Here is a 16,140-nt window from a genome sequence, read left to right on the forward strand (position 1 = left end):
TTTTTTTTTAATTCATCTTTACGCCTTCGCCAAATTATTTGTCTACCATTGGATCCAAACAAATTAAATTTGCTTTCATCAGAAAATACCATATTTTCCCAAAAACTTAGTGTTATTGTTAAGTACTTTCTAGCAAAAACAAGGCGCTTTTATCGATTAGCTTTGCTTATAAATGGTTTTTTCCGAGAAATCTGCCAAATAGCCCTTCAGAATTTAAATAATTTCGTATGGTCCTTTTACATACCTGAGTTGAATGGACACTATCGGCCAAAGCCCAGGCATTCAGATTCGGATTATTTAGGATCTGATTAATCATTCTCTCATTATGTTTTTTCGGACGTCCGTTGTTTCGGCATTACTAAAGAAATTGTTTTATCCACAAAAAACTATTACGCTTTGGAAGTGTTTTGAAAACTAAAAGGATAAAGGATCTACCATGAACGACATTACTATCCCCAATTACAAATATTATAATTGGTTTTTATTTAGAAATCGTGAGATTCGGTCTGGTGGGATGTAGGTTTCAGAAAAACATTTTCTTTATCGTGCCAACGTTTCGATCTTTATTGAGGGCACTCTCGACACGACACGCAAGAATGGCACAATTACACAGAAGACAAACACTTTGAGCCCTGAAGATGATCTCAATAAAGATCGAAACGTTGGCACGATAAAGAAAATGTTTTTCTGAAACCTACATCACACCAGACCGCATCTCACGATTTCTAAATAAATATCGATTAACGGTCACTAATCGCCACACATTATAATTGGTGCAAATAATTTTTTCCAAGGCAAATTATTGTTCATTACTCCAATTAATTATTCTTTTTATTTAGGATTTTTGGTTAAGATAAAAAATTAGTGTGAAGAGCGGGATTCGAACCCACGACCTTCGGCTCAAAACGCCGCTGCTCTAACCACTCGAGCTATCGTGACTTCCTTCGATCCTCTCGGACACTAACTCTCCAGTCTCCATCTCAACCTAAAACCGTTCGCATTTTCTCTCTCTTTGCCATTTTCAAATGTCGTGTAATCAGGATTTGATTCTCAGCTACTTATGAAGTGGCCACGGGGAACTGTTAATAAAGTAATTACTTCTTTTAATTATTAAATTAATCCATATTTGCCTAGTGGTCATAATTGGCCATATTAATTATTTCAATTAATTCTTCTTTTTATCTACAGTTTTGGTCTCGACCTTCGGCTCAATACTCCACTGCTCTAATCGGTTTACATATCGTGACAAGTGGTTAGAGAAGCGGCGTATTGGGCCGAAGATCGTGGGTTCGAATCTCGCTCGTGACACTAAATTTTTCATCTTAACCAAGACCTTAGATAAAAGTATATTTAACTTTAAAAAATATATCTTTAGTGACCGTTAGTTAATGATTTTGTAGAGATTGTGAGATGTGGTCTAGTGTGACGTAGGATTAGATAAAACATTTCTTTGTCGTGCGAATGTTTCGGCATTTATTGAGATCATTTTCAGGGCCTGGGATTTATAAACATTGTTTAAATTGTACAAATACATGTAAGATATGAAAATGAATTTATACAATGAATATAGAAATTTTAGGTTTAATCAAAGACATTAATCATTCAAAGACAAACCAACATACATATCCATCCATTCGTTCACTGGCTATCACAAATTAAACACATTTCTTTCCTCTGATAATTTTAAAATATCCTTCAAAAATTATAAAACTATTCACACTCTTTTTTTCCAAAATTAAAGATCCCACACCAGTAACAAATAAGTCTGACATAATTTACAAATTGTTTAAACTGTCCTACAATTTACATCGGAATTACATCCCAATATCTGGATAAGAGAGTAATGCAACATATCTATGATTGCAAAAAATCCAAACAAAATCTTACAGCACTGGCTACTCACCATTTCGAACACCAACACAACTTCGATTTCAAAATCTAAAAATATTAAATACAGGAAAAAAAAACAGAAATAACTTTTTATAAATAGTTTACATCTACAGAGATAAACACAGCATTTATTACAGAACAGACACATGTAAACTCAGCCGCGGCTATGTTAATATGAAAAATCAAATTTGATATCAGTAACACAAAACATATAACACAACATATAAAACATTCATTATACTCCACAGATCTAACAATTCTCCATAGTCTAATTCTACAAAAATTTATCTCTCATTCCTCCCCCCCCAGACTAATAAGTCTATAATAATCCTGAAAAGATAACTAAACTGGAACGACAAACCATTTTCGTTTTTCCCCATTGTCGGTCTCTTTCACCTCAAAGAGCCGACTCCTCATAGAAAAATGTATTTCTATCCCTACTTCTTTAAAACCCAACATATATAAACAAAAAGCATTAATATCACACTAACTCTCCCACACGACACAAAACAGTGACGCATCTACACAGAATACACATTTTGAGTGACGGCAAATACTTTGATTAAACCTAAAATTTATTTCTGTTTTGTCATATTTTGTACGTATTTGTATAATTTAAACTTTTGTTTATAAATCCCAGTTCCTGAAGATAATTTCAATAAAGATTGAAAAGTTGGCACGACAAAGAAAATTTTTTCTAAACCCACATCACACCAGAACGCATCTCACGATCTCTAAATAATCATATGTTAATAAAATACAAATTTTGTTTATTGTGTGGTGATTAGTGACCGTTAATCGATATTTATTTAGAAATCGTGAGATGCGGTCTGGTGTGATGTAGGTTTCAGGAAACATTTCCTTTATCGTGCCAACGTTTCGATCTTTATTGAGATCATCTTCAGGGCCTGGGATTTACAAACATTGTTTACATATAACAATTACATTTTGGATGTGGAAAAGTGAATTTATACAATGCAAAATATATTTTTTTACATATTCACTCAAAGTGTTTGTTTCCTGTGCAATTGTGTCATTCTTGCGTGTCGTGTCGAGAGTGCTAGTGAGATTTTGCTATTTTGTGTTGTTGGATTTTGAAGGGGTGGGGAAGGAAGTCAGTATAGAAAAGACATTTTTGTATAAGGCGTCGGCTTTTTTGAGGTGAAAAGAGCCGACGAAGGGAAAAAATGTGTCGGTAATGGTTCGGCCAGATTATCCTTTCAGGATTATATAGAAAGGGATAAATAGGAAAAGGAAAGCTAAATTTTTAGACTATGTAAAAAATATTTGATGTGTGGAATGTAATGTGATGATATAGGTATAGTTATCTGTATTGAATTTGATTAATGATATTGGCGTAGCTGCGACTGAGTTTACATGTATCTGTTCTGTAATTGATGCTGTGTTTATCTCTGTTGATATAAACCATTTCTAAGAAATTACGTTTATGTTTGTTTTGTTCTGTGTGTAATACTTTTGGATTTTTGAAGTCGAAAACATTTTTTCCCTTCGTCGCTCTTTTTACCTTAAAAAAGCCGACGCCTTATACAAAAATGTCTTTTCTATACCGACATCCTTCCCCACCCCTTCAAAATCCAACGTATATAAACACAAAATAGCAAAATCTCACTGGCACTCTCGACACGACATGTAAGAATGGCACAATTACCCAGAAAACAAAAACTTTGAGTGAGTAGAAATACTTTGATTGAATAAATAAAAAAATATATTTTGCATTGTATAAATTCACTTTTCCACATCCAAAATGTAATTGTTATATGTAAACAATGTTTGTAAATCCCAGGCCCTGAAGATGATCTCAAAAAAGATTGAAACGTTGGCACGATAAAGAAAATGTTTTTCTTTAAACCTACATCACACCAGACCGCATCTCACGATTTCTAAATCAATTTTGTTTATTAATTATTATTCCTTGCATTATTTTGTATTTCTATTTCAACAAAGAGATAAAGGCTATGACATCTACCGGGAGTACGTGGAACTAAAATCATGGGAAGTCTTGTTATTGAACTAAAGTACTCTCAAACATGATTTGAATTTTAAGCATAGGCAAATAATTTTTTTTTCTTTAGTCGACAAGATTTTTAACGTTTCTTTTTATTTTGTTTAAATCAATTGTTTTAAGCGTCTACTTCGGAGTACGTACATTGATAAAGGTGCGCAGTAATATAACCTGACGTGTTACCTTCCGTAGTCCCTTCGCTTTGTCGGTCCGTTTACTAATTACTTTGTCGCCCCTTTCACTTTGTCGTTCTGTCGGTTTGCGAATTTCGTCCGAAAACCCAAGAAAATGCCTTTCCGTCGTTGATTTATTTCAGTTTGATTCGAAGTGAAAACACGACAAATGGCCAATAGCGAAACGGCTCAGGTTTGTTCACTTCCTCTTCCTCCTGCCCAGTATATAAACAACTACACAGATGAAAATATCAAAAGAGGAAGAGCTCCCAGGCCGCCTCCTCCTATCCACGATTCATATTCCATGTTTGGAGTCACCTATAACGCAGACGATTCCATAATCAGACCGCTTGAAGCCCAGGTAATTCATTTTCACAAAAATGCCAATTACAATAAAAAAAAAGTGCTCTAAATCAATACTGAATTGATTTCAATTGAATGTACCAACAGGGTATTAAACGGCTCTATCCTCAACATTTCGATAGAAGGAGAGAATTGCGTAAACTGAATCACTCGTTGCTTGTTAATTTTCTCGATTTGATCGACCTTCTCGTACGATGCCCCGAATCGCCTAGAAGGGCGGAAAAGGTAGAAGACCTCAGCCTTCTCTTCATACACATACACCATTTGCTCAACGAATTCCGACCGCATCAGGCACGTGAGACACTTCGCGTCATGATGGACCTGCAGAAAAGGCAGCGCATTGAGATCTCGCAGCGATTTCAGAAACATCTCGACAAGGTATAGTATCCAATTGGGTTATAATTGTCTTTATGGTTTATTTATGTCGTAAATTTAATGATAACAATTTGTACAACAGGTCATCGAAATGCTTCAGCAAGCGCTACAGAATCTTCCGGACACGTCGGACTTCGATTCAAAGCTGATGATTCCGACCGAAGCGTTTGAAAACCTCGACTCGGCAAATCACGACTCCTCGAATGGGGATACAACTTCTATACTGGACGATATGATGTGCGATATAGTCGATCAACTCTAAATCTTAACAATTATCATTTAATTTATTTTGTCCAAGAAAATGCTGCTCCAGTGATAGAATTAACTCCAGACGAAACTAAATAACAACTATTTGAGTGAAGATCAAGTAAATGGTCATCGGATGAAGAAAACACTCAAATCATGCCTAACTTTCGTCAAATAAAAATAATAAGGTTGAAGTTAACAATCATCTTTACAAGCCCTAGATTGAGAAATACATATTTTAAATACAAAAGTTTGAAGACATTATAAATGAATTTTTATGTATCTATAAATATATTTTTTTTTTATTATTATTTTTATTTTTTATTGGCCTTATGATCTTGCATATTAGCCATGGTACGAATTCTTGTGTGTTCAAATTGGGGGTTATCGGGAAAAAAGGGCCAGAGGCGACGGTGGGAATCAAACCCACGACCGCGGCGTGAGAGTCTCTCATGCTAACCACTCGGCTACCGCGGCCCCCAAAATATATTTTTAAAAACCCCTTTATAATGTCCACACACTTTTGTATTTAAAATATGTATTTTCCATTCTAGGACTTGTGAACAATGACCATTACTCTTCTGAAGGTGTTATAATGACTAAAGCTCAGCACATTTTTGGTGTTTTCATCTGATGACCATATACCTGATCCTCACTTAAATAACAACTGTCACCCTTCTTTTAGACTTCATTATACATTTTTTTTTTTTTTTTTTTTTTTAATAACAGAAAATATAACATGTTTTGTCAGCCTTTACATGTTATATTCTCAAAAAACTTTAATTTACAAACTGGAAAAATATTTTTATTGAAAGTTATAATCAAGAAGGTATAATAACACTATACTGCAGTTGAAAAGGTCATCTTTTAATAATAGATTTTTAAATTTATATTGTTTTTATAATCTACTTTTTTCATTGTAAATAATTTTTTTATGATCTCTAAAATTAAAAAAATATATATATTTAAAAGTGGTTCATGCTTATTTTCCATAGTTTTATATACCAACAATTTTTCTTTTACAGCACATTCCTTTCAGTATCGACTATAAGAAATACAAACTATATTTTTGTAGTGCTTTAAAATATCGCATCCGTGTGTAATATAATTTTTAATAGTCTACAAGTCGACCGTATGGTTTTCCATTTTACTCAGTTTACAGGTTGGGTAAAGGGAAATGAAAATCCCATGGGCGTTGAATGGATAAACACAAGACTCTAAGAAACAAGGCCAAACGCATATGTACATACATACCAAACGAACCTGTCTTCTTGCGGCAAGCCAATAAGAATCACCCACTGCGGACAGACCTTAGTGTTATCCACCCAGCAATTGAAGTTAGGCTCTAGGGGCTCTCAACAACCAGGTTTAAGAACCCAATGCAGTTTTTAAAAATAAACCCACGCGCTTTTAAATGCATTTTTTTCTATTTACATACATTCATTCAATTATGGTGGTGAGTACTCGATAGTCCTCTATCTTCTTTAGACATACACTCAAATATAAAAAACTGTACACCCATACTTTGTTTATTTCAAAATATATGTATTTTTGCTAATATGTACACAATATCAGAAATTCATGAATTTTAAGAAATTATTTAATTATGATGTTTTTGAAAGAAAATTCACCAAAACACATCCTAAAAAAATCATTTAGTGAAAGAGTAAATTGTCAGTTTTACTTTAATGTATCACGAAATTATTTTCTTAATAATTAAAATATGCATGTTGTAATTAATATAACGTTAAAAATACATTTAATCTAAGGTCTTGGTTGAGATGAAAAAGCAAGGGTTGTGGACGGGATAAAAACCCATGACCATTGGCTGAATATACCGCTGCTCTAACCATTTAAACTATTAACTTTGATTCTGTCGAAACCACCTCCCCCATCTCAACCTTCATTTTGAATTTTCCCTATTTTTGTCATATTTTCAAATATCCGTGTAATCAGGATTCGATTCTCGGCAACTTTTGACTGTATTAATTATTTTAATTAATTATACTTTTAATCTAAGATCTTGGTTGAGATGAAAAAGCAAGTGTCACATTGCTGAAGGTCGTCGGTTTGAATCCCATTTGAATGACACGTGCTTTTTCACCTCAACCAAGACATTAAATTAAAAGCATAATTAATTAAAATAATTAATACATTGCAATAAATTAAGGTTTTTAGTTGAGATAAAAAAGTCAAAGGCACGAGCGGGATTCGAACCCACGATCTTCGGCTAGATACACCACTTCTTTACCACTTGAGCTATCGTGACCTCAATCCACTCGGACACTAACTTCCCATCTCAACCCCACTTTTGAATTTTACCTCCTTTTTGCCATTTTTTAATGAAGTATATTTCACTAAATCTCTCTGTGGCCATTTCATTTGTCGCCGAGAATCCAATCCGATTACACGACATTTGAAAAATGGCAAAAAGGAGGGAAAATTCAAAAGGTGGGGTTGAGATGGGAAGTTAGTATCCGAGTGGATCGAGGTCACGATAGCTCAAGTGGTAGAGCAGCGGCGTATCTAGCCGAAGATCGTGGGTTCGAATCCCGCTCGTGCCATTGACTTTTTTTATCTCGACTAAAAACCTTAATTAATTGTAATATATTAATTGGTCAAGCGGACCACAAAATTAGTGAATTTAATGAATTAAAATGAAGTATACTTCACTAAAGCTCTCCGTGGCCATTTCAATTGGCGCCGAGAATCCAATCCGATTACACGACATTTGACAAATAAACAATAATCAAAGAAAATACAATTTTCCTATCTGGAATTTATTATTTTATTTGTTATCAATAAAAAACTGAATAGCTTTAAGTCCATTTAAAATATTCTAAAGCCAGATGATATTTGATTTAGAGAACATTTTTCCGTTGTTTGGTTGTACTGCTAATCCAGTGTGTCATTCTATTCATTCTATAAATTTTGGTCAGATGTGTTGTCTAATTTGGCCTAATTCATAAATTCTTAATAAAGAAAATGGTAAGACAGCCAGTAGACAGCAAGTATAAGATATCAGTGATCACAGAAAGTCAAAGTACATATAAACAGTAAAGTGTGTTATTTACACAATAATTGAGGTTATGTGTTGATTGAATAAACGTTTCTGGATCAAGAGTTGTCCATCATTTACCACATTAGCAGTTCTAGGTTCAAATCCCAACATAGCCTTTGAAATTTTGTTTGCAAATAATTTAATGAAAAGAAAGAAGCATTGCAAAGTGATAGGACCCCTTATCTGTGACAACCCATGGGTGGTTGGAGCCCTTTTGTATGACAGGAATTCTTTACTTTTAATGCTACTATATCAGGATTAAATCTTAAAAGTTTTCTCAAAATTAACAACACATTTTTGTTTATACTCAAAACTCATTTCTGTAATGTTTAGCTTGAAAACAACTTATAAAGACTGTTTTAATGGAAATCATTCATAATTTTTTGTTAAATTTTGTACATTGTTTTGACCACATTAGCCAAGCATTGTACAGTTTCAGTTATTTTTTTGGTAGTTGGAACAGGTTAAAAATTACAGGAGTGTTGGTGGGAATCAAATCCATGTTTACTACTCAGTAGTACCCAAACTACAAATGTCATGTCATTTTGTATATTTTTACAATTTTTAATTGCATAATTTAAATTACCTCATTTGTCTGTTACAGAAATCAAAAAGTAACGCAACTCACTTATTTATCAAGAAAGTGACGATCAACTTGTCTGGCCGATACAGCTGTGAAGTTTCCGCCGATGCCCCTTCCTTCAGAACTGCATTTGCATTTGGCAATATGAATATAGTTGGTAAATATATTTACTTTTATTTTGCCAAAAACTGAAAAATTTGAACTTTCGCCAACCAGAATCCACTAACATTTGGATCATCCTATTGAACTACCAGTGTAATTTTTGATTTTCGATTTGCAAAAAAAATTTTTTTCAGTTGTCCCTAAAACACTGCCAGAGGTACATGGCATGAAACCAAGATATCGAGTTGGTGATGTTTTAAAAGCCACGTGTGTTTCTAAAAATTCGAGGCCTGCAGCCAATTTGACATGGGCTTTAAATGGCAATTTGGTATGCTAAAATGTCAATTAAGTAAAGATTTCCATTTCAAGTTATTCATTTTTTTTCCAGATTGATTCTGAGCACATAATAAAAACAAGCGTAAGAAATGAAGTAAAGACGAATTTAGAAACATCCATTTCGACCCTTAGCATCGAACTCCAAAGGCATCATTTTTCTGAAAGCGGTCGATTAAAAGTATGATGTTTTGAGGAAATTTACATTATAGAAAAAATAAGAATTTGTTAATAATTTCAGTTAAGATGCACAGCTAGCATTCATAATATTTATTGGAGAACATCGGAAAACAGTGCAGAAGAGGAGAAACCGAAGGAAGCGGTTCCAGCACAAGACTACAGGCTGCACGTGGCCCATTCGAGTAAATGAATTATTTATTACAATTCCTTCTTCCTCGCCCTTAGTTTTTTCTTTTCTATTTATTTTCATCGTTGGTGTAAAGTAATCCCAGTCATGCAGGGGGACTTAACGATCATTGAGTATCATGGACGAGGGGTCAAACTACTTTACAATAGAGTTATGTTGATGAATTCATGCTGAACCGGCATGGGGTCACATATTGTATCCGTTTTCACTTGCGGGTTTGTTGAACTACTCGAATGTGTTTCAGCATTATGCCATTTTCAGTGAGAAACTATTTGAGAGAAATAGACTTGCCCACCAACATCTAGCATCAACTCTAACACGACCATTCAGTTTACATTACTTGAAAAAGGTAGTTCCTCATTGAATGGCGAAATATGCATTTATAAGGTTCAGCATCACTTTACAATACTTCGTCCACGTTATTCACAAATAAAAATCCATGGGCCCAGAATCAAACCCACTAGCATGGCAAGCATGCACATTACAGTTCTGATTGTATAGAAAATATTAACTATTACTCGAAATTAGTTGAGAAGAAATGCCCAGCAGTGTTCCTCACCTAAGCAAAAACATTGATGACAAAAATTACATACAATTGGCAGAATCAGCCTTGAGATTTATATGATATATTTTCGCCCTTTCCACACTCTAAGAATTGGTTGTAGCTCCTGGAAAGGAACCTTTTGGATAATTGCATTTCCTCTTTACTATTCCTTTGTTTTTTGTTTTTGTTTTATTCATTTTTTTATGAATCCTTGGGGCATTTAAAAAAAGCCCTTTGTAAGTATGCTGGATTTGAACCGGGACCCTTACCTTAAAGTCACACAGGCCTAAACCGTTGCGGCCACCGACACCCCTTGGGGTCATTAAAAAACTCATTAAAAAAATATATATACAATCATTCTCGATTTATTTATTGCTTTTTGCGCACTTTGGTTCATTCCGTTATTTTTAGGGCTTAGGCAGATAAATCCTAGAGAAAAAAACACTGAAATTCAAAGACAAAAAGCGATAAATAAATTCCAAGTCTATCTTTGCTATTGTATGTATTTGTTTATGTCTGCAATATTTTAACACCAACGATGAATTTTTATTGTTTTGTTTCTAAAATTAATTTATACTTTTCGTTTCAGCGGAAACTACTGCTTTGCCTTCAAGCAGTAGCAGTTCAAGCGAATCGCTTTTTCTACCAGCAGTCCAAAATAAACTTTGGCCATTTTACATGTCTGTATTGATTTTGTACATAAATAAATATCAATGCACTTTAATTTTGTATTAAATGTTTTGCTGACCATTTGAGTATTAACTGTGTAAATGTTGTAAATAACAAAATTTATCTATAAATGTTTATTATATTAATAAATTATATTGTATAAAAATTGGTTTCTAGAATGCCATTTCTGGATCGAATTATTAATTTTTAAAAATGTTATTTTTTGTCATGTATTGTGTGATATTAAAATTATAACGCATATTATTATTTATTAACTAGTAGATATTTATTTTAATACAATAAATAATGTAGCAATTTAATAAAAACAACCAAACATTTTTGAAAGAACATCTTGGTGTCTAACTGTAATGATATAAGAAATTAAATGGCTTGATTGCCTAAGGTTATATGTTAAAATTTATTTCAAATAAAAATGAGAAAAATATTTTTAATATGTATAACACAGATTTTCTGAAAGAAGAGCAAATATGTAATGGAATCCCAGAAAATAATTGAACAATTAATTATCACAAAGCAATATACCCTCTATGGGCCTAAAATGTTTTATACAATTTTTGAAATTTAATTTCAATTCTTTACTAAGTTAAATAGTAAAAAGATTTTTTTTAAACTATTAACAGCCTAGATAATATTAGTTGTTTAAAAATATAATTTACAAATTGGTAATAATATATTTTGTTAATGTTTGTTGTGTTTAAAGAGATGTATGTGCTATTCTTTGTAAATATTATATATATTTTTTTATTGTTGGAATTTAATTGGTCAGCAAAAAAGAAAACATGTGCCAAAATCTATTAAATGTACAAATTTACTTTTTAAAAATTACCTTTATTTATTCTTTTCCTTTTTGATTGCTCCTACGAATATAATATATATTTCTCGCCATAAACCCCAATTCCAAGGGTATAACAAGAAGAGATAATAATAAGCCAAATATCCCATGTTTTAGACAATATAAACATAGGGATTAAAAGATATTTTATGTGATTGTCAATAATAAAATTGGGTCAAGTTAAATATTTAGGCATTTCAACTTATTCACTTCCAAAACTATTCCACTTAATTCCCTTAAAAAGTTCAAAACCATGTTTTAATGAACAGAGGTAGCTGGAGTAGATAAATCTACATTTATTGAGCTAAAGAAATACATTTGATTTATACTACACTGACGGACAAAATTAATGCACAACCCTGAAATTTTAATGTATTTAGGTTTATTCATATTTTGCATACCAAAAATAGGTTTGGTTGTAAAAATTTTACATTTAAATAGAAAATATTTATCTAAAAAAAATATTGACTAAAGAACAAAAAAAATTAAATAGAAAATACAAACATAAAAAAAACCTTTTTTGTCCCATTTAAATACACACTAAGCAAATCTCAGCCAAGGAAAGACAACCAATATATATTTCATCATTTCGGACTGAACGTTGGCTGCCAACACTTTGCTTATCCTGATCAAACCAAGGGGTCAGGGGCCAAGGGATTCCGCCATGTGGAATTGCAGTCAACCCTTTTGATGTTACTGCCAGAAGACTGAACCTTGACCAAGGCCAGTTGCTTCATTAGATGCACCACCATTGTTCCGTACACACTATGCAAATCTGAGCCGTCACTGTTGTGTACGGCTAAAGACACTACATGTCTTCAATTATGTCTTGTAAGTAACTCTGTAAAGAGATCATCCTCACACAACAACCAATTCCGTGCGGGTGTCCAAGGAAATACCACCCAAAACATCAATGACCCAACTGAGGAACTATACAGCATTGGGCTTCACTTGTGCGTCTCCATATGAAATTACTACTCCATATGAAGATTTGAGACCGACTCTCACTTCATCTGTCAAGACAACTCGTCCCCAATCTTCCAATTCCAATTGATTTTGTGTGAAAGTGTTGTGAACAAACCAATATGACACCACAAGAATAACACCAAACTTTATGCTCTGAAGATGACCCGAATAAAGGCCGAAACATCGGCCAAAAAATGAAAAAGGAATTTTTCTAAACTACCTCATTCTTGACCGCTCTTCACGACGTCAACAAATTAATTTCTTATATAGAACCGCTACAGATATATATTTGTTTTTTAAATTTTCGGACAGTGTAATCTGCTGGTGCGCAGAATTTAGTTCAAATATAGAAAAAACGCATTCTGAAGGAAAATGGTTTAACTCATCTTCGGTTGTATTAAGCCGGCGCAGAAATAACGCAGGTTTTGAAAAGGCAGTCACAACTATTTTAATTTTTTTTTATAAAATAAAGAAAATTTATTCGAAATATTTTCCCTTTTACTGGACCGTTTTAGGGACTCCCCTACGCACTGCTTCGTTGGGGTGCAGCCACCACTCTCTCTATAAATCGAATCAGGAAATAGCAGGCAAATAAACAATGTATGTGTATGTTTACGTATATTGATTATGAGGGTTATAAAAAGTAAATAAAAGGCGATGATAACTTAGTAGTTGTTTGCCTATTAAAAAAAAAATCTATATTTCTTTGCTAACATGTAATAAATAAGAGTTTTTATTCCGCTAATATCAAAATCATTATTTCAACTCCCAATAAAAGCCCAATTCGCCGCGTTCTCTAAAAATTTTATCCCTCAAAAAGTGATCAAAATACCTAAAAAAGTGGAAGTCTGTAGGCGATAGGTCGGGTGAATATGGGGGGTGCGGTAAGGTCCTTAATGTTTCCGCAGGATTGGCATTGCGACATGTAGCCTGGTGAAGAAAAATCGGCCCCTTACGTATCAATGCTGGATTAGTTTCGCCTGCATTTTGTCAATTTCATGGCAATATTTCTCTGCTGTATTAGTTTCGCCATAATTCAGAAAGTTATAGAGAATAAACAAAGCAGTACACCACCAAACTGTCACCATGACCTTTTTTGATGCAGATTTGGTTTCGGGAAGTGTATTGGCGCTTCATCCTTGTCCAAACCTGTACGCCTCCTGAAGTACATAATCCATTTCTCATCGCACGTGATGGTTCGAAGGAGAAATGGATCATTTTGATGGTGCAACAGAAGTGATAACCATCTAACCATCCCTAAACAGAAGAGACGTGTAAATTTCAAAGCGTCGATTCTTTGAGCTTTGGTTAGTTCTTGGAGTTATTTGGACCCACCCACTTGTCGAGCTTCTTTATTTTACGAATTTGCTCCGGATTGTGAACAACGGTTAACTGGTCAACATTAAACTCTTTCGCAATTCCTCGTGTTGTCTTTGTAAATTTTCTTCACTCAACGTTTTGAATTAGTGGTCGTCCACAACGGAAGGCCCACTGTGACATTCGAGATCGACATCTCCAAGATGAAATCTCTGCATCTCTGCACCGTGCATTCGCTATTGCTTCCCACCCCCGAAACTGTATTGATGTTATGCGCGGTTTGGGACGCACTTCGCCCAAGTTTAAATTCTTACAAATAAATTTGACGACAATCTAGTTTACACATATTTAATTTCACCGATCCTCACTCTTAAAAAATTCAATATAACGCTAAAAGGTTTTGTGTACAAGCTAACAGTTACAACTATTTATTGTAATCATCTGAGGATTTAGCTTTGTTTACAGACAAGCATCTCCGAAAATAAAACAAATTTTCAAAACCTGCATTAATTTTTTATCAACCCAATAGTAGTTTGCTTATGATGAAATTAATCTTAGGGTTCAAGTTTCTATAATCAATGACCGATCGGTAATCCTTTGTATCCTTTAGATTATTTGTCACCAGGAAGCACGGGCTTGACTTAAGGGCTTTGTACCGGTCGGGCCCTGAGTGATTTACAAAGTCCAATACAACCCCCGGCTTGAGTGGGATCTCTTAATACGGTCCTTAATCCCTAATTTACACCTAAGTACTTCTGGATATAACGAATTAATTTTTTCTAAAATTTATCAGGTGTAATTATTGTTAATTCATGTCTCTGAGGGACATATTTGAGTTGAAACCAAAACTGATTAAGGTGAAAAAGAAACAATTCTTATGTGTGTTTGTGTTTTTTTCCTGAATGTGTTATGTTTGTAAAATGTCTGGTGATTAGTGACCGTTAATCGATAATTATTCAGAAATCGTGAGATGCGGTCTGGTGTGATGTAGGTTTCAGAAAAACAATTTCTTTATCGTGCCAACGTTTCGATCTTTATTGAGATCATCTTCAGGGCTCAAAGTGTTTGTCTTCTGTGTAATTGTGCCATTCTCATTCTTGCGTGTCGTGTTGAGAGTGCCAGTAGAATTTTGTAAGTGCGTCTCTTCTGTTTTGGGCCCAACCCTGAATTCGGAGAACCGAAAACAAGTCCCAGAGGTTCTTTATGGTCGGACCTGATTACAATAATTTAATTTACTTATCAGGCACCTTTTTTTAATATGTTCCATTCAAATATTCAATTCAAACCAAAATAAATACGAGACCAAAATATTAATTAAATTTAAATCTTTCATTACAATTTATTTTCAAAAAAAGATTACAATTTCTTTTATTAATTATTATTTTTAATTTAAAGAATCTTTTATTCTATAATAAAACCTATTTCAGAATCTACAAACATTAATTTTAAAATCGAATTTAATTCTCGTTTTATAAAGAAAAGTAAAAGTAAAAAAAAATTATAATAGACTGGCACTCTCAACACGACACGCAAGAATGGCACAATTACACAGAAGACAAACACTTTGAGCCCTGAAGATGATCTCAATAAAGATCGAAATATTGGCACGATAAAGAAAACGTTTTTCTTAAACCTACATCACACCAGACCGCATCTCACGATTTCTGAATAATTATGTTTGTAAATTTTTCATCCTTTTTGTACACTGCGGAATTTTTTTTCGTCATTGACCATAAACGATCTTGTATGTTCTTTGTATCTGTCTTTTATGCTTTTATGTTTCGACTTGCCAGTCCTATTTTTGTCTTAGCATTCACATGTTATGACGTATATACCATATCTGTCCATTGGGTAGGCTTTGACATTTTTTGTCGTATCGTTAGAAGTTTTCTGATGATTTTCGCGGTTTTCCATGAAGGTTTATTCGTTAAATAGATACGTTCGTTTGTACTTTTTACCCTATTTATGTGAATGTGGTCCATTTAGCGTCTGTTTTTGTGTTGCCCTTTTTGTTTCTGCTGTTTTGCTTATTATTTTCTTGATTGTTGTTGTGTTGTAGCCGTTATTACGTCCAAAGGTTGTTATTCTTTTAAGCTTTTTTCGTCATTATCACTAAACGAACTTATATGTTCTTTGTATCTCTTTCATGTTTCGATTTTTCGGTCCGATTATTTGTGTTAGCATTCTCATGTTATGACGTATATACCATTTTTGTACAGTGGATAGTCTTTGACATTTTTGTTCATATTGTTAGAAGTTTTATGACGATTTTCCT

The 16,140-nt window shown here is 33.5% G+C and overlaps 2 protein-coding genes across 2 annotated transcripts in view; both read left to right on the plus strand.

The window, feature by feature from the left end:
• Nucleotides 1–10,830, plus strand: part of LOC106663799 — a 162,704-nt gene extending 151,874 nt beyond the window's left edge. Inside the window, exons 6-10 of the mRNA XM_014388889.2 lie at nt 8,736–8,871; nt 9,011–9,144; nt 9,205–9,330; nt 9,391–9,511; nt 10,650–10,830. Coding sequence (XP_014244375.2) covers nt 8,736–8,871; nt 9,011–9,144; nt 9,205–9,330; nt 9,391–9,511; nt 10,650–10,795 — 663 coding nt within the window. The 3' untranslated portion in view covers nt 10,796–10,830. The remainder of the gene's footprint in view (nt 1–8,735; nt 8,872–9,010; nt 9,145–9,204; nt 9,331–9,390; nt 9,512–10,649) is intronic.
• Nucleotides 3,972–5,371, plus strand: LOC106663907 (mediator of RNA polymerase II transcription subunit 7). Its single transcript, XM_014389142.2, has 3 exons — nt 3,972–4,447; nt 4,537–4,827; nt 4,907–5,371. The coding sequence occupies exons 1-3, from the start codon at nt 4,256–4,258 to the stop codon at nt 5,084–5,086; spliced, it is 663 nt and encodes a 220-aa protein (XP_014244628.1). The 5' UTR covers nt 3,972–4,255; the 3' UTR covers nt 5,087–5,371.
• Nucleotides 10,831–16,140: the final 5,310 nt, after the last annotated feature.

Source organism: Cimex lectularius, unplaced genomic scaffold (genome assembly GCF_000648675.2).
Source record: "Cimex lectularius strain Harlan isolate CLEC.00 unplaced genomic scaffold, Clec_2.1 scaffold7, whole genome shotgun sequence".
Taxonomy (NCBI): Eukaryota; Metazoa; Arthropoda; class Insecta; order Hemiptera; family Cimicidae; genus Cimex; species Cimex lectularius.